The sequence below is a fragment of the Acanthopagrus latus genome, chromosome 20, assembly GCF_904848185.1.
Source record: "Acanthopagrus latus isolate v.2019 chromosome 20, fAcaLat1.1, whole genome shotgun sequence".
NCBI lineage: Eukaryota > Metazoa > Chordata > Actinopteri > Spariformes > Sparidae > Acanthopagrus > Acanthopagrus latus.
Window position 1 is genome coordinate 12,694,046 of NC_051058.1, and position 20,231 is coordinate 12,714,276.

General features: G+C 39.9%; 1 protein-coding gene across 15 annotated transcripts in view; it reads left to right on the plus strand.

Moving 5' to 3' along the window:
• Positions 1-20,231, plus strand: part of LOC119009836 (protocadherin-15-like) — a 201,995-nt gene that overhangs the window by 172,263 nt on the left and 9,501 nt on the right. For 8 of the 15 annotated variants that reach the window (XM_037081506.1, XM_037081507.1, XM_037081501.1 and 5 more), the window contains 2 exons: positions 203-313; positions 5,365-9,387. In XM_037081506.1, coding sequence (XP_036937401.1) covers positions 203-313; positions 5,365-7,006 — 1,753 coding nt within the window. In that variant the 3' untranslated portion in view covers positions 7,007-9,387. Of the gene's footprint in view, positions 1-202; positions 314-5,364; positions 9,388-17,499; positions 17,522-18,532; positions 18,657-18,745; positions 18,866-20,231 lie in introns of those variants that run through there. The other 7 variants (XM_037081508.1, XM_037081511.1, XM_037081513.1 and 4 more) reach the window with 5 other exon arrangements.

A 20,231-nucleotide genomic window follows, 5' to 3' on the forward strand; every position in this document is an offset into this window, starting at 1 on the left:
ACACATAAATAGAAGTAACTGACACAAGGACTTGCCCAAGGAAATGATTGAAAGCTTAAAAGCTCAGACCTGTTGAACAAAGAAAGAGGTCACAAGCTCTCCTTTCCTGATAATGATCATTTTTCATGATCACTACTTTTGAAGGTCTGGATTTTATTCTAACTTTGGATAACTAACTGTGTTTCCTCCCCGCTGTATCCAGACGGCAGGCAGAGTGTGCCAAAACAGCCCGTATCCAGATGGCACTGCCAACGGGCAAACCTGGGGGAGGCACTGCCAACAACCTGTATGAGGAGCTTGGTGACAACGCCATGTAAGTGAAGTGTGAAACTGGCATTTGCATTGATGAGCCAAAGCAGAGGCATTAGCTCGCTTTACTATGGCAGTTCCACTTGAGCCTTTGGCAGTGTGCCTTGTGTGATTTGAGAGCTTTGTGGTTTCCACACATGCGGTCAAGTACCATGACATTTCATCTCCCCGCATTTTAACCATCACGATGGAGAATACTTCTGCAAAATATATCGTATGATACCTGACAGACCAAAGCTACTATTCACAAGGTAAGTTTCAGCACAAACACCATAATTTCCCATTTTCGCCTCTTTCATGCATTTAAAATGGGAAAGCAGTGATAAGAAAGAACATAAAGACATTGGAAATAATGGGAAATAAGCACAAACAAAAAGCAAAATAACGTTAACCAGGACAAAGTTGTGGTTTAGTTTCAAAGCATTGGGCTATTAGCCTGGAGCAGCTTGGGATAACATGAAAGGTCTTTCACACTTATGCAGAATTTAGGCAATTACTGTCATAGAATAAGACGGGAGCAGTGACTCGGAACTATAATGCTGAGGTGCAAATGAACAAGAAGGAAGGAAAAACACTAAAACCTCTGCACACATAGTTCTGATGAAGTATGAATCCAGATAACTTCAAACATTTGATATCAAGACTCCCATCAGTGCAAATATGGAGTAAAGGGAATCGCATACCTAATGATGGGACCAAAGAGAACGCATTCTATACAGAAACAAATATCACATATTTTTACCACTATAGGGGCAATATGCATATCATTAGAGTCACTGATCTAGCCCAGTTCAGCATGCAGCCAGCAGTTTGGACTGGATGATCAAAGACCAGTGTTTTCAACACCAGCATAGGATGGGCAAGGGCAAGCTGGTTAGCATGCTAACTCCAGTAGCCTAGTTATCTCTGCAATGCAAAACAAAGAAATCACTGAGCATTTTCAACCAATCTTATACATCTTATACAAATCTTACATGTTGCCCCCTTTAAAAAGTGACCAAAAGCAGTGGAGATATGAAAATTCCCACAACTTGTATCCAAATAGGAAATAATGGAATAAGGAAAAGTGTGCTTTACCAACAACCCCCCTAACACACTGATAAACTCCATCTGTAGCACCAAGAACTAAATCATGCAGAAAACGAAAGCGACCACAGCATTAAGATGTCTGTAGTGGAAATCAAAACAGTGCAAAGGTGATGATCATCAGTTAAGTCACACAGCCATAATAATTGTCTTGGATGAGTACCGTGAACTCTATTCATATTCTTCAGGTCAGGGTTAGGGTTAGGGTTGATAAACACACACACAGACGTCATCGTCAGACTTGTTTAACAATCTTGCCTGCACAGGCCAGCAATTAAACTAATTGGTCAAGGTCTTGAGCCAATTTCATGTCAAACTGAAAAATGATTGTGATCACACGAGGTGGCAGCACATTTCAGTCTGTGAAGACTGTTCTCTAAAGTTAATGATACATAACCATCTTTGAACTCTGATTGGGGCATGTTGTTCTTGACCAACTTGTTACATCAACTCTAACACAGCCCCTCGCAGGAATAAAACTTGTTGATTCATCACACTTGACTTACTTTGTTGAGCCTTCCCAAAGCCCTTGCAAGGTTTTATGGACTGAGTTAAAATGTCTCCAAAAGTAGGCCTCAAAGCTTTTTTGTAGTCTAGAGACATTTTTCTTTCCCTGGGTTTACATTTTCAAGTGGCCAAAGGAGCTGACATTTTGTTAACATGGACACAATCTTGGATTAATCAAGCAGTACCTTGTAACCCCACAGCAAACCAACACCAAACAAAGCTCAGATTTTCTGAATACATTAACTGTCGTAGACAAACCCTGCATTTTTATCTCCGCAGAGTTCAGCAACATTCAGGGCTTTCCTTGTCCGTTTCCCTGTTGTAATGCATAACAATGTCCTCACCATAGAGGAGATAAAACAAAGGTCAATGATCTGCCCCCAGAACAATATTCCATTTGAGCCCAGCCTCTCTAGTTTGTTTGAAGATTTACATCAAGTGGCTGCTTTCAAAACACATGGGGAAAAAAAGTCTAACTTACCTTTTCCTTGGTCAGCCTTCGAATCAGAGAGAAATGTGAGTTTATTGAGTGTTGCTTTGCAAGATTACGTTGTAAATACTTTTAATTTTTATTTTGTCTGTCCTTTAGAGTATTTTAATGTAACAGGGAAACTTAATGCCTTAAGTTTCTATTTGAGTAATCCGTTATTTAATTACAATTATTAATGGGTTACTGTAAATCGTTCACTTTTCTTGTTAATTTTGTTGTTACAAAAAAACAAAAGAAAATCTGTGATGCATTTGCATTTTTTGTTGTTGTATATCTCCAAAACGTGGCAAATAACACCAAGACAATCTAGATGGATAGATTTGGACCTGCACATAAGAGGAAATATGTGTTTTTGATGTCAACCGTCCCTTTTAAGGACGTTATTGTCCACCTACTCTATTATTGGGCTATCTAGTCAATAAATCTTCAACTCTTACTGTAGCTCCCATGTTTCTCTGCATCTTTTAGGAAATTCAGTTGATTTTATCCTCTTGGCAATTTCTACTCATCTGATACCCTTCGGTTTGGTTAAACAAGAGACGAATAGTGACCGTATGTCAAGACACTGCGTTAACTTTTGCTGGAAAGTTTTTAAAAAACCCTCCCACACACACTCACACACTCTCTCAATTACTCAAGGCAATACACAGATAGTTCATTTATAATTCCTTACTGGAGCGTTAACAAGAAGTTGAGAAGAACTCTTATCAGCATTACATGCATCACCGGTTTCCTGTCTGTCCTTGATATGCCTCCCCACTCCCATTAACATGAGAGCAATTCATATGCAAGATTGTAGAAACTATCTCCAAATGACAACAAGGGATTTCCAAGTATGTGTGAATGTGCATTTTTGTGTGTGTGTGAGACTCACCAGCCCAAACGATCCTCTGAAAAATGTGTGCGGAAATGAACTTGGATATGAGATAATTGAAATAAATGCAGCCCGTAATTTATAAAGACCACCCTGGGCGATAATTAATTCTATTGATAAGCTACAGAGCATGTTTAATTGTGGTGGGGATGGTCTTGTGTCTGTGTCTGTGTCTGTGTGTGTGTGTGTGTGTGTGTGTGTGTGTGTGTGTGCGTGTGTGTGTGTGTGTGTGTGTGTGTGTGTGTGTCTTCACAAAGTAGGCAATTTGGGATTTATTGTGTAATCCTTGCGTGGGTGTATGCATATGTCCCGTATCGCCACAATCTTGTAGTATCTAAATCATCCCTAAAGATTATAAAAGGAGGCAAAGTGCAAAAGTTTGCACATTCATAATTAAGGTCCATTATCAAACTGCTCAGTGGACTGATTTTCAGGGTGTTTTTTTCTTCTTCTTCTTTTTTTAATTACCTTTGGCTGTTCCCTTGACAGACTTGGCTTTTAATGTCTGTTTTCAATGAACTATAAAAAAGGGGCTCTTCCACTTGTTATTGGAAGCACATGAAATGAGGCATATTTTCTTTGAAGTTTTGAGTTAAAAGACTTGTTATTTAGCATTAAGGCACATGTGACTGTCATCGTATGTGCTGCGTCAGTAACTCGTGTAAAATGCCTTTGAATTTGTTTACATATACTCTGATTTACATATGTGTATATTGTATGCCACTTCACACTGTTTATGTGGTTTTGTGCGGTTGGTGGTTAAAAAATGACTTAGAAATATTGCTGATGTACAAGGTTTTCACCCCTCATGGACAACCGCTGATTGCTTTCTTAGTGTTGGGCATCTTGAATCCAGGAATACAAATGTGTTTCATCAAAGTGCAGTCTAACTCTTCCAGGACAAATACATCCTCAAGTTGTTTTTTGTCATATGGCAGCAAAATTACTTCTTTTAGACTCTGGTTACAATTTTATACCGCATAAATCTTTTTCTACTGGTTCCTTCCTGTCACAACATTAAGCTTTGTATCATCATACTTTGTTATCATTTCATCACTCTGGTTCTCCTGTTGTCGTGTTGACTCATGCATTCATCTCTTGTTCTCACCTATCCACCTTGATCCATGACTGACAGACAAAAGTGAGTAGGATGCTGAAAAACTGCTTCACATCTGTGACAAGTTTGATACTGTGCTGTGCAGTTTTCCCCACTTTAGTTTCATGTTTGTGTCCGTGCTTGTTAGTGGCTCCTCGTGTATGCGCAGGGCAGGTTGTACTTTTGGTAGATCAGAGAGCAAAGTTGCTGAAGGTTTGTTTGTGTTTGCGGCTGATCAGATATACGGTAAAAGTTGCACTGGCCTGTCTCAGCATAGAAGTGGGCAATCCATGTGCCATGGGAGTTCAGAGAGTCTGCAGAGTTTCTACAAAGTCTCAAACTATACCAGTGGTTTCACAGATTAGTCCTCCTTCATCCAGAGAGGAGGATATAATCAGGCTTTTGTTGGAAGGAAATCTGCATACCCTCAGAGCTCCATGACACAATGTTGTCTCTCCCTGCCCCAACAGATCTGCCATTGTTTATGATGCCATAATATCCTTTGTAGAGTACCACTTTTAGCGTACGTAAAATCTATTTGCATTCTTTGCCTTTGTGTTTCAAGACTATGTTTTTTTTTTTTTTAGTTCTCCGTCTCCTGCCCTTCTGGTAAAAACAGTACAGAAAGAAAGTGCCGTAGCCTCTTTTTAAGATCCATCTTACATTTCCTCTCATTCCTTTACACATTCATCTCTTAATGTGGAGACTCTTTTTATTTATCAAACAGCAGCTCTAGCAGGGGTTTGGATTTTTTTTATGTCCCATTCTTTATGTATCCTTCTGTTGTCGCTCCATTTATAAACATTTTAGCTAACTGTTCTGTGCATTACTGTGCTTTCATTTAAATTTCATTCAGCCCCCATCTCCCTCTTCCACTTAATTTGGTTTTGATTTATATAATCACATCTTTTCAACTAAGTTCTCTCCCTCATATTTTATCTGTAATTCTTTTATAATTTCTCCTTTCATCCCATCTTTGTTTCTCTATTTGTTTTGTGCCAGCCGGGTAAACCACAGCGGTGGGAGCGGTGGCAGCTTGGATGAAAGCGACCGCCAACGTCTGATCTCAGATTTCGCGACACGAGCGATTGCTGCCCATCGTCAGTGCGTTGCTAACGGCGGGGTGCTCCACAACCTGCCCAAGTCTGAGTCCAACATCACCTTTCTCTCTGATGAAAACCCCCTGACTATCAAGAATCCGATCTACCACGAGGACGGGACTTTGAGTAGCCCAGAGACTCTTGGACGAAGCCAGAGGAGAAAAGACCTTCTTGGGAATTTCTCCCCTTCCAGGAAAGGCCTTCGAGAAGCCTGGCTGAGGCTCAGTTCCCATGGGGGCGAAGTAGGATTTGGTGGGTACAGCGGCAGTGACAGCGGGTGGGGATCTGGGGGTGGCCACAGCTGGACTCTCCCATCAAGGTTACATCGAAGAGAGATGTATGACGCTTTGAGACGCCAAGTGGTGATGGATCCCGTGCAGTGGGAGCTTGAGCTTCTAAAGGCTGAATTCAAGGAGAGTAAAGATGCTGGTCTGGACTCAGGATTTGACCGCGGGTTGGATTCAGATTTAATGGGGAGTCCAAGTCTGGAACCCAAGTTGACCGTCAAAGAACAAGCTAGACAGTTTGAGCAACAGGCACTTCAGGAAATGAGGCAAAGGCAGAACAGAGATTCACGAGGATCTTTGTCGCCTGATATGCTACTTTCTGTTTTCCCTGAGTCTCCTCAGCATAACAAACACACTCCGACCCATAGCGCCTCAAGTTTTCCAGTTAAAGAGGGTCCCCCAAGTATCATTGTCACCCACATTGATGGAGGGACCCCTCCGCCGAGTCACAAGCCAACTCCTCCAGTGCTGCGGCGATTCGGGGCAAATTTAACCGGAAATCAGAGTGCGGAAGAGAAACTTCAGGTCCCTTTGGGCTGTATCCCCGATCCTCCATCCACTCCTCCACCACCACCACCATCTCAGTCCCCACCACCTCCACCTCCATCCCCACCACCTCCCCCACCACCTCCCACATTTGCTCCTCTCGCTCCTTCATCTCCCCCTCCACAACCCCCCTCCACCCCTCCTCCTCTCCCCCCTGCTTCACCTAATACCAACCATACAGAAAAGCAGCTCCCTCATCCCCCACCTCCTCCACCTCCCCCACCACCACCTCTACCTCCCCCTTCGTCGCCCTCACTCCTACGTCCATCAACCTTCGTCCTACCGTCATTCTCAGAGGCGCCGGCCCTGCGGCCCGTGTCCCTCAGGCCGCCACCGCCACCCCTCCATGCTGAGCCTGAACCTCCCCGAAAAGAGCTGAAAGGAATCTTAAAGAACATCCAAAACATCGCGGACATCGAGAAGTCGGTGGCCAACATGTTCAACCAGATAGATCAGAAACAGATCCCGCTCAAGAAGGTCATGAAGAGCCGAGCCTCCATTGATTCTCTCGATTCGCTTGACTCCTTGGATGCTTTAGCAGGAGGAGAAGGAGGCGCAGCAGAGGGAGTGGAGGTTGGTAGAGAAGGAGCAGGAGATGCAGGTGGAGAGGGTCTTCCACCTCCACCTCCACAGATTCAGCCCAACCCAAACATGAACTCCATCGTGGAAGAGCTTGAGAAGCGATTCCCCTCTCAGTCTACAATGCTCTAGCCTTTGCCTTGATCTTACGGAAAAGCACACAGATGGGAATTTCGGAACATCGTGGCGTAGCTGCTGTGAAGTTGTGAAGCTGTCAGGGGACTGATGCTGAAAATAGCTCAGTGGGATGCTGTGATGATTTGGTGATTTTTACCGTGCTACAGCTGTGCTCTTCCAACATGACTTCCTGTTTTCTACTTATGAAAAGGGAGGAAAACTAGGCCTAATATAAACTCTGCGGGTAGAAGAAAATGTTTCTCCTCTCAAATGATAGTACTTGTTGCAAACTGTAAAGGAAAGTGGAGCAGGTGAAGCAGAATGAAAGGTCAGATCTTTTATAGCCCAAATAAATTCTGCCATCAAACGGCTGGAAGAGGCTTCTACTCCTTGTGACTGTATGCTGCACTGTTTCCCTTTGACTGTTTACATGACAATAGAACGATTGCAGGAGTGTTCGGAAGTAAGAAAGAAATGAAAAGTTAGTCAGAGGTCAAGTCTTTATTTTTATTTGTATTTGTGCTCCCATTTGAGTAAACCTTAAGCTGAATTTGATAGCCTGCTTCCCAAACCAACTCTGAAGTTGAAGTAGATGTTTGGAGGGCTTACTCAACATATCAGGGGGCTTTTTGTTAAATGAAGAAAACTGGCCTCAAGAGCTGCAGATGGGAGCAGTGAAATCTTCTTAGTAGTAGTGGCAAAATGTCTCCTGGACAACTTCCAGTTTTTGACAACTCACTAACATTTTTACATATATGCCAAGTAATTGACATTCTTGTCAACAACTAATTATAATCAATGGGAGACATATGATTGTTGATGGGGCCACTTGCCGTTCTGAGAATTTACTTTCACTTTTACAGTGGCTTTAACACAGACCATATGGTCAACTATCTGAGATGGTAGATGTAGTGAGTAGGATAAGGATAATCAAGTAGAGAAGGAGAGAATAATGTTAAACCTGCCAACTTGGATTGAGCTTTGCTGGACATGGATTCTTTTGTTTTTCTGCGCTGATAGTTTTCCTGCAAAATTTCACTGTTACAAGGCGAGGATCATTTCATCGTTATTCACTGTTGCATAGTTACAGCATGTAGTAACACTTGATGTAAGATCACAGATTCTGTCTGCTCTTTACTGTAGCATGTCGATGGCTGCACATCTTTCCATCTTTGTATTCATTTGATTCGATGCATAATTAAGCGTCTTTCTCGACCCCATCCCTTAGAAATTGCCGTTACATATTATTACATTGTTTATGCTACAAAACATAATGGCTGGCTTGATTATCTTCAAGGGCGACTCTTGTGAATGAAACAATACATTTATGTACCCACATAGGCCTCCTATTCAGGGATGAATGGCAGGCATACAAAGTGAAGCACTTCGATTCTCAGAGTACCATCTGTAATTACATTTAGGCAGCAAAACAACTTTGGTTAAGGTCAGGAAAAGATGCTGGTTTGGTTACATGATGATAATCTCTTTGTGTTTTGTGATTCAAGTCACTGCGGACTCCTGCTGTGTTTTTTTTCCCTCTTCATAACTAAGTGCTGCCAGAGCCTAAACATAACGATTTTTTTATAGTGTATTTGATCAGGATAATGTGCAACACATGTACAATACCAGATATAGCTAAAAGCCTATTTTCATGCGTATTCAATTACACGCCACACCTCAGGCATGTAAGTCATAAAAATGTTAATTTTACATTCCTACATCATGTCAATAGAAAATATAATCCTGCCAGTATTACATATTCTGTATGACAAAGTTACTGCTGCAAATTAGTTGCACATGAGCATCAATTCTCTATAGATAGGGTTCATCTTTTTATATCAATATTTAATGACATCAGCATGTGTTGAAACTTCCAAACACAAACACTTAAAGTGAAACATTCTTAAAGTGGCCGTTATTCATTTGTCATTTTGTCTGTTCTGCTTTTTGTTTTAAATACTGATTTAGTCGGTAGTCATTTTTATAATCACTCATTCGTCTCTAGCCTGTTGATACATATCTTTTAAAGGCTCATTTTGTCTTTCAGTTGTTGTCCATCTTCCATCAACTCTCATTTAATTTAGATCCACACTGTCTGATGTCCTCCATGTTAATGTTCAACAAGGTCATGTGAATGTTTGTTTTTCAAGGGGACAACTGTAAGTATGTAGGTAGGTGCATAGCTACAGTAGCATGTCTAAAGCATTTATGTAGAGTGACATTTCTATTCACAATTATGTGCTACATTTTTATGACTTGTTTTTCTAGAATGTTCTGTTGTTTCTTCCAACCAAGGTTTCCTTTGGTCAAAATCATTGTGTGGGAACAAGTGGGAAGTAATTAATATGCAATGGACGTGAGACATTTTTCTCAATAAAATGTGTTGCTGACTCAGAGTTCAAGGCCATATTTTTTTTTTTTTTGATAAAACGCTAAGATTTAAGACTACAGAATATATTCAATGGCAGACATAAATGGCCTTGTTTATTGTGCATCCGTTGCTTTCATGCTCAGTGGCAACAATTGACCGTATTATTAGCTTAAACTTGAAGCTAATGTAAAAACTAAGATTAGTACTAAATAGCAAACACTGAATAATCTTGTGTCACTTTAACATAGCGCCAATAATCAAGATATGAATCCCAATCATATGCCTTCATCCCTTGTCTTCATGGCACTTTTCCCCCAAATTTAGAAGTGAAGCAGCAGTTCTATGGGTGTTTCATCTGACTGACAATGATGGCATCTGTTCAGCTGATTTCTCTTGATGGAATTGTGCCCGAAAAGTGCAGAGTGAGTCATGAACAAAAAAGCCGCCTACATGTGCAGCATATTAATAAGGGAGTACAATGTTTCACTCACCTCAGATATGAGATCCTGTCTTTTCTGAAGGTCACACAGCCACATCAGGTCAAACCGTAACCAGCAATTGGACCATATTTGCAGATGTTTCCATTCATCTGAGGGGATTCAGTGTAGAATAAATGTATGTGTTCTTTAACCAATGCATATTAAAAAACACTGATTCATTCACATATGAACAAGTCATAGGCCTTTTGACCATTTCCAAATTTCTACATTATGTGTTATTATTTGTTAAGACCTGACGTTCATGAGGAGGTAGGGGTGAGCCGTATCCCAGTTTCGTCACAGTCACTGGTATCTTACCCTGGAACATCTTCAGCTGTGTTTTTGGCTACCTAAATGGGTATTTTTAGGCAGGACATGATTTTCTCCTGACCCTATCCCCAGCCTTGGGATATCTTTTACCTTGTTTGTGGCAACCAAAACCAACTGCCCTCATTAAAATTTATGGTAAGACCTAAGTGTTTGCCATTGAACCCTAACCATCTTGTCCATCTTCATAGGGTTGGGGTTAGGGTTAGGGTTTGATGGCAAATAGAAACTAAACTAAATAAATATAAAGTTAAACTGTAAAGTAACGTATTTATAGTTTGCAGAAAAGTACATTGCAGACATTTATTTTGCCAGTTGGTTTGGATATTTCTGTCCCACGCTGACGCTTCGGATCTAAAGCTGTTTTCCTCTTTGCTGCATAGTTGGGCAAGTGCCTCCCTTGTGCCTCCTCATGTATCAGAGGTCTCTGCAAAAAAACATTCTAGACAAACAAAATGTTCACAGCATCATTTAAAAGTTATAAATGATTCATTGAAATAATAATTTTTTAGACCTGGTGGCAAATTTCTGCCTTCTCAGACCAAATGTTATCACAAACAGGCTTCTACAAAGAACATGAGTTACTTTTATGCATGCTGAGTCGTGCCTCTCCCTCTTTGATACACATCTTCTACTTACATCTTTTATACCATACGGTTAAATGATATGAAAACACTTTATTTTTTGCGATTAAATCAGACTCACTACTGGTTGAGATCAAAAGCTTTCTTGCTAGGAATGTCATCTGTAACTACATTTTGAGATCCTTCCTTTTCATTTCCATGTCTGTACAGTTAACAAGATATGGAGGGAAGTGGCAGCCTTTGATGCATTACCTCAAAATATCTCTTTTTTTTTTTCTTTTTTTTTTTACTTTTAATCATCACAAGTTGTTTCAGTTTTGATGTGGAACCAAAGCCTGTGGATATACAGAAGCCCTGTCAGCAGCAGATTTCACTGCCATCTGCTGACATGTTCTCAATGAGTCGTGTCTTGTCAAATATTATCACTGAGTGACAGAATCTTGTCCGTCCTGCAAGATCAACACGTCACTGATGATCACATTTGGCCAACTGGATCAAATCAGGATGTACTGCCACGAACCCTGAGCCGCTTAGATGTGCATTCACATAAGCAACCATTGTTATTGTTAAGCAATGTGTTTCTCTTACAAACACAACATCACGATCAAGCCATAAACAGTGTGTTGTTAAGCTGCAAGTCTCAATAAAGCGTTAACACAGTCACACGCAGATACGCACAAGAGCTTGGGCATAAACAGGAGTGTGACTTGTGTTACTCTCACACACAAACACACAGCTGCATTTAACAGGTTGCAGGCAGCACTGCTGTTTCAGATGACTGGCTTGGAAATGTTTTATGTTAAGATTAGCTTTCAGCTTCGTTGTGCTGCATGACATTGAACGCGCTCGCACTCTCTGTGCCATCTTCATTGTCTCGCCGATGGTTTTCTGCTTTTCACTCGCTCAGTTCTTATTGTGTTCTTTTGCCAGAGAACAGACATCTTTTGAAATCTTTGGGAATATGTATTGTTTACAACGCTCAGCAAAGCGGGCTGCACTTAATTGAAACTGAATTGAGAAACACAGAAACAAGACGCAGCGAGGGAGAGGCTGTCTTGTAATCGTGAAGCCGCATGTTTGATCCTCGCTACGGCAAAGATTAACAAAAGGAAATGTGGTTATTGAAGCAGGAAATAGCCATGAGACGCACCAAAGAGAGCTCTGTGTGCCGGAGATGGTGATTATTTGAACACCTGTCTGAACTGTTAAACTGCCCTTGAGCGACTCTCAAAATTCCTGAACTTAAGAATGATGCTGCACATTTCAAAACTGAGAAACTCTTCTTTGAACCATCCAGATTTTTAATCATGACCAAGAGGAAGTTGTGAGTTGGTTAATCCATCCACATACACGTAACAATTTGCGTATCTTCCAACACCTGCAGTTACAATCGACGCGACATATGCTAGGTTGTGATGTAGTGTCGAAATAATATCATCCTCCTGGATTCTGTTTCCAGCAATACCAACTAACGGTGCAGGTTGAGGTCAGTTGATATATCAATGGGAAGCAGTTCAACACTCAAATATGACTCAAATATTTAATCACACAATTTAACATCAATTTCAAAGTTTGGAAAGCAGCCAAGAGTTTAAAACCATCAGGCAGTTTACAGACTGACTTCAACATAAATATCACTACACTGACTTGTTGGTTTGGCCTAAAACTCAGTCTAGGTTTCCATATGGTCGTTAAAATGATAAGATGACTTTTTAATGTCTTGAATTTTCACTATTTCCAGTGAAATATGTCCTCTATCTACTGCATTTGATTGACTGGTACAAATTAGTTCCGTTCCCAGACGATGTCTCCAAATGATTGTGGTGAAACCATTTTTTTTTTTTTTTTTTTTTGCTCAAGGGCCAAAATTAGGTCTTAGGAGGAAGTTCAATTTCTCAATACTGAATGGTTTGCCATGAAATGTGGCACAGATATCCAGGATGAACTCAGGATGAATCTTGATGACTTTCATCAAATTTGTGACACGCATTCATCATGATCGCCTCCGGAAGAATAGTAAACACCTCGGTAATCCCCTGACTTGTCATCTAGCGTCATATTGAGGTCAAATTTGAGATTTGTCAAAGACTGTCTGTTAAAATACTGTTTATAAAGCCAGAGATGTTTCCATCATTATCCTTATTGCCAGAATAAAAGTTGGCAATGTACATTTTGCAAACTATGGATATTTTAAAACTTTTCTACTTGTTCCAACTTTACATTTCTTTAGGTTCAGTCTTGAGTTTTTATCACGTGACTATGTTGTGCTTATGGTCTGCTTGATTTAAGGCTAAAGATCATGTTTTGGCTTAAAATAGCTGTTTTGCTTGGCAAATACTCCACAAAAATGTTTAATAGCATCACTCTTACAAATGTTTTAACACCACTGCCTTGTCAAAAATGTCCAACTTGAAACTCAGTCTTGAGCTGTTGTCACTGGTTTGGCAGCCTACTCAAATGTAACCTGTTTAATGCTTATTAGCTTGTCCAAAACTGTTCTGTCACTGACTCATAGGTCAAGCTTCTCTGGGTGCGAGTATAAACTAAATATAAAATATAAAAATGTCACAAAAGGTTGTGGGAGGTTTATTGTGACAAATCTGTAAATCTGCTCAGTGTAGGTGTGAGTAAGATATTCAAACCCTGCATTAAATATGTCACAACAAATCTGTCAACTAATTTGAGTTTTGTTCCGAACAGGCACAGCATTCCAATACAAAGAGGCGACTTCTTGACTTTCAGATTTTTGTTGTCTTTATTCTTGTAACCCGGTTATTTTTTCAATCTATTTTCTACAAGATCTGCAATCGCAATGAGACAGTGCACAGAGAGAGACAGAAGGGAAGTAACAATGAGCTACAGTAGCTGTATGAGAGCGGATTGAGACGAGGTGTAGGAAGAAAATGGAAAAAAGAGGGGGGAAGAGAGTTTTTATTGGGTGTTAGAGTCTGAGTCTGTCCTTTCAGCGCTAATAATATTTCTCCCCTCCTGTCTTCCTAATACACACCGCGAGACAAGGTGGAGAGGACACAAGAAGCGGGAGTCAATCATGTCAGAAGTGTGCACATTTGTGCGAGTGTGTGCGAGATCAGATAGCTGTCTGTGTGCTTTTTGTCATGAGAGGACCCTAATAATGTGTCTGTCACAGCAACAAGGACACAGAGATAGACTTATCTTCACACACTGACACACACACAAACACAGATTACACGGCGCACAATGGCCTCGGCCTGGTGGCTGTAATCTGGAGAGTACACACACATTGACACACGCAGCGGTGGTGAGAGAGGTGCTGTTTTGTTTAGACCTGTAGATCAACCCCCAAAAAAATCGACCTGTTCATCTGCGTATTCATCGCGCTTCCATTCACACCTTGATACGTCCGTCAATACAGCCACCCATCATTCCTTCCACACCTTTTATTCTACCACATAATCGTGTCCTTTTCAAGCATTCCTTCAAACCTGACAGAAAGGGGGCCGCCATTTCCCCTTGAAGTGTGTTTTATGTTCTCATTTGAATTTATTTTAATGGAAATGCTCAAGCGGTTTAACAGTTTGCGTTTGTGCACTTCCTGTGGCGTGCGTTTGCACCGTCACAACAGAAAAAGAGAAGCCGGTGCGTCCTCTAAAAGTCACCATTTGTTGTTCTGCGATACATCTTCATTTGGCCAGCTCATTACCTCGGTTTCACGTGACGATACATCCTGCTGGCGACATAGTTAAGACGCATGGCTGGAGAGCTTTTGGGGTGTTTTTCTCAGTTTGTTGTTTGTTTTCTTTGTATTTTTTTCCATTTGGCTTTTATCCACTCACATCTTTCAAATCCCAGCATTGTTTTTTCTTGTATTTTCTTAAGTTTTTCCATCTCCATCTCACTGCCTCGCTCTGCTTTCGCTCATTTTTTTTTTTTTTTTCGCAGTCTGTTTTCTCAGATCTCTGAGTCTTAATTTCACAGTATTGTAAACAGTATCAATTTCTTCATACCATCATTAACTTGGCAGCTGGGTGGACCAAATTTGATATGTGGTGAGATTAACAGTCAGTTTATAGTAATTAATGTCAGTTTGATGGACAGGATATTAGAAGAATAGTCTTAAAGATGGCTGGATAAAAAATTCTGCTGCTCTTGTCTGTGCAGCAAATGTGAAGCAATGCAGAGCTAGCCAGTTAATTAGCTTAGCCTAACATAGAAAGTCAAAATAGACTCATTTGTTCTTTTTGTGTTTTATATATGCTCTCGTGCATGTGTCTGAGAGAGACACGCATGCTGGGTTGGAGTTAAAAGGTGATTTGAAAGTTAAAAAGGCCAGCAGTCTGCATCAACAGGATCTCCCCTCTCCCTTTGTGACATCACACTATGTCACCATGTCACACATTTTTTTGTTTATCAACTAGTTTGGCTCCTAATAACTGATTTTGCACAGCTGCTCTGTTGTTGTTGTTGTTACCGATTCTGGCTCAGAATCCACGAAAAAAAATAAATAAAAGGCAGGCAACGAATGCAAGAAGCTGAGAGCAGAAAACCAAACTGAGTAGAAACCAGAGAGACACGAGGAACACATGCACGTAATTAGGGTGAGACACGAGGAGGGAGAACAGAGACTGGAGAACAGAGGAGAAGAACGAAGACGAAACTACAGAGAGTTGCGGGAAAACACTGGATTAAATACACAAGGACTAATTGCCAAATGAAAGACCGGTGAATACATAAATAAGCTGAGAAAAAGATAAAGACAGGAAGTGTACAACGCAAAATTCGCAAAATTCGCTCAACATATGCTATTATAAGGATTTTGTTCTCCTTTTGGAAAGAGAGCAGAGTCAGCCATGTCCCCTTGATTCCAGTCATCATGCTACAAAGTGTAACCACCTGCTGGCTCTGGCTCCAGACTTAGCCTACTTTTATAACAGTGGTATTGATCTTCTCATTGAACTCTCAGCAAGAAAAGCAAAGACGGTTATTTCCCAAACTGTCAATTATTTCTTTAATTACTATTGGAAAGGAAAAAAAGCTATTAGGACAGTGTTTATAAAGTAATTGTCAGCAGGTTAATGATGCATTTGTGCAGGGGGGAAAAAAAGCATTTGTGGTTGAGCGTCGAACGCCGGGACTTTGACTCAGATCAAAATGTTTAACACATCATGTAACACGTGCATATTACAATGCATCAGGGAGCATCGCTCCCCCCTCTTTCCTGTCTCTCCTTAACTGTCCCTATTAACCTAAAAAAAACATAACCAAAATTGAATGGAGAAAGCTACAGCCTTGTGCACACAACCTGCATATCTGACATAAGTAGTTTGAGGTCTGATTTTCTGTCTTTACTCGGTACTGAAATATACAGCATCATGAGTAATTGTCGGCCGGACTCAGAACATAAGTTCAGGGTTATTAAAACCTCACAAGAAATGTTTCCATGTATAGAAAGAATTTAATTTGGCTCTGGATCGCGGCAATGTCAGAATATTTTCAAAGCAAACAGGAATCCATATAACTGAATGGTGCACGGCTCTCAGTGAAAATAACATATTTATATTTTAACAATTTTATTAGCTTGTTTATTCTGTTATGGAAAGAACAAATGTTTCAGAGTCTTTATTATCACCTCATTGCCAATTAAAAGGTATTCAAAATTATGTAGTGCCCCTTTAATTACTACTTATCTATGGGTCTCAAACTACAGACCTTACCTGTGGAATTTTTCATGGCCCCCTTCCCACATATCTTAAGATTTCATCATCACATCTGGCCTTCAAAATGGTATTCCTCGTGTCTTCTTTGTAGTATTTCATTTTCTATCAAGGCTTCAAAACTGGAGCAGAGTTCTTCTCTTTTTTCACGCTCCTGACAACAAAATGTCCCTTTCTATCTAAACATAGAGGAGAGGGTTAACCAGGAAACCAAGCAGTTTAAATGGCGGTGGACCTATTATTAGACCTTTGACATAAAAGACGGCACATGTGTTTGATTGGAGTCAGCAGGGAGCAACACCGAAGGGACGGTCAGCGTTCGATTGATTGCTAAGCTCTGCTAAACATGAGCTGACATCTGTTGAGTGTTGAAGTTAAGAGTATCTACTACAATTTCTACTGAATTTATGTTAAACGGCCATTTGAAATACACAGTTTTTACACTACATGTGCATTTGTTGTGTATCTTTCCTGATCCTGAGAATAAACAGCCCTGCAGTCATGAATAATACATCCTTCCTATTAAACTGGTCACAAATTACACAGTAATTGAAATGTGATTTTGTAATTGTTGTGGCTAATATTGACAAACCCTATCTACGGGTTTTTCGCCACAATACGAAGCGCTCATTTGGCTTGTAAATGAGATTTGATTATTATATATTTATGAAGCTATAATGAGAATATTTGCCGGAATAAGACGGCACAATGACGGCGCGGGGGTGTCGCGCTATGGCTTCTCATTTTGTTTGTCGCCCTCCCTGTCACTCCATTTATCTCAAATACACACACTCCCATACGCACGTCTCATCTTCTGGCTTTCTTCTCAGAAACTGGGTTAAATTGTGATGTATTTCCAGCGGCCACTTTCATTCGGGTCTTGATTGAAATGTCTCATTTCCTCAGCAGTGCCAGAAAAAGTACACAGCAAAGTGCTGACACGTATTAAAGACACATCAGGAGGGTCGTGTCTAATGACGGTTGTGTTTTTTTTTTTTATTTATTTATATATATAATATTAGCGGTCTTTCTTTTTCTCTCTTTGATCTTCCAGCCGTGGATACGGACAACACGAGGTAGGTGTCTCTGTGTGTGTGTGTGTGCGCCGTACAGATGCATGTGTGTTATTCACTTTTTCTTCTTTTCCTCTGATGTTAAGTGGTTTCCCTTCATTGTTTTCTGCCCTTTGTGTTCGCTCTGTTTGATGTAATCAAGACGGAGCAGCATGTAATCAGTGTTTATTGTACCTACTAAAAGTGACTCTCACACTCTATTGATGGTGGCATTAAAGGTGCAATATGCAGGAATTTTAGAAGAAAACATCAAAAAGTGCACTCAAAATATCAACAAAGTATGAAGATACAAAGACGTCTATGTGTTTTGCAGAGGAGATAAATCAGCATCAGACATCATGCCAACCAGTTAGCTGAGGGCCTGATCACCTCTTTCCCCCAGCTCTCCCCTAGTTGTCCAGCAAGCTACACTGCTAACTGAGCTAACAAACAGTGGCTATGTTTGAAAAAAACAGAGTTGGCAGCAGTTACTCCAGTAACATGCTGTTGAGTGCAGTATGAATTCAAGGTGGCTAGTTCTTATGCATTGCACCTTTTTTTTTTTTTCAATGTAAAAATACAAAAATTGCCAAAGAGAACCAACCAGTCTTTTTCAAAATGGAGAATTTATCTCTAAAACAAAAAATCGACCCTTCAAAATATTATGTATACATGTTGAAAGACAATTTTTTACCATTCCCCTGAGAATAACTGTATTTGATTTCCAGCAATCATTTTGACGGCGTGTATTTTTAAACTTGCAAATATTTCATTTCAAGCTGAAACTAAGCACCAAAGTGATATTCACTCTTGGAAAAAAAAAAGAGAAAAAACAGTAATGTCTGCTCCGACAAATCTGATTAAGTGAAAACAAGACACTCAGACTGGATCATCAGCGCTCTCTTTTTTTCTGAATGAAGAGAGTCAAGTATCGATTTAACATTTCCAAAATAGATGTACACCATTTTAAAGCGAGGGGCTCCTAACTTCTATCATTTGTCTTGTCAATCGCTGCTTTTTCTTTTCCTCTGGCAGACACAGCAACTGCTCCGACCTTCTCTGCTCAGACCAGAGGTACTCTGTCTCTCTTTCCTGAAGACTTCTTTACTCAGCATGCTTGTCTCGAGTCTTGAGTGTGTCGGTCGAATGAAAATCAGAGGTGAAAAAGTGCAAACGTTTCGATAAGTGCGCATATACAGATTTGTGTGGGTGCACTTGTATATATGCCTTATGTGTCTCTGTGTGCAGAGTGTAAGTGTGGACAGCTGCTGATAAAGGTTTGTTAATCTGACAGGAGTTATCAATGGAGTCTGGCATTGACCCGGGTCAGGACTACTACACACAAGATTATTACAACTACGATCACGGGTTAGTATTTCTTCTGCACAGTTTCCTGCACATTCTATATACTTTACTCTATACATTAAAGAGGATGTATGCATATTTTCTTGTGAATTAATCTTATTTTTGAAGCTTTTCAAGCTTCTAGACTTTTTTACTAATGTCAAATTAAAGATGCGCTAAGGGATCAAGGGAAGGGAACAAGGAAACAAGTGATCCTCAAGTGGAATGAGATACCCAGAACACTGTTTGAAGCTAGAAAGGTTGTATGTTTTTTCTGTGTTCAGTGATCCCGTTCATCAGAATCAGTCAGTGAGGGTTTTACTCCTCTGTGTCTTCGTTTCTTCTCTTAAAAAATCTTCTCATAAACTCTGTTACGTACCCTTAACATGAAACCACTTTCATCTGAGGATGCAAATTACATTTAGCAGATATTCTGGAGGTTTCTACTGTGTCACGTTCTATTTGTTAGCAGACAGAGTTGCCCAGTAGTAATGCAAATGCAGAATGTTAGCAGTTTCTCATCTACCTTCTGACTGTGCTGCAAAAATGTATGACGAAGAAGTAGAATTAATATGAGAGTCACTGTCAACATTTAAAAAGTTGGACTGGAGTTCTGTTTGAATGTGTAAAGGACTAGGGAGAGTTTGAAGACGACCGGGTTTGAAGGGTTTTCTAATCCTCTTGAATTCCATTCCAACTAAACTTCAAAGAAAGTTGAATAATGTGAGAATTTATTAACAATTCATTTTAATTGGGGGAATATCTGCAGAAAACGCTGAATATTTCTGAAATACTGAAAAAAAAAACAATTAGTTACTGGACTTGGTGTCGTGTATTGAATAATAATAAAATAGGGATTATTAAATTGGTTATTTTGCAAGTGTGTGAAGGAGATACTTCACATTGAGCTATCTCTGATGCATCACTGTGTTGTTCAAACAATGATCTTCAATACATAATTTAAGATTCAGGAGGAATTTAATTGTCACGATGCAATACCAGATGAGCATGACATTTCCCTAAGCTACATACACAAAAACAAACTCTACAGGTTAATGAATAATAATCAAGTCAGAAAAATAAACTATTCATGGTGGAGTGTCAAGGATGAGTTCAGGAGCCTCACAGAGAGAGGAGAGAAACTGCCCTGTAACTTAAAAGGTGAAACTAATAAATTATATAGACTCATTACAGGCAAAGCGAGATATTATAATATTATAATCATCAAAACTATAACAAATATATATATATATATATATATATATATATATATATATATATATATATATATATATATTTGTTATAGTTTTGATGATTATGGCTTACAGCTTATGAAAACCCCAAATTCAAAATCTCAGAAAATTAGAATATTTTATATTTTCATGGATGC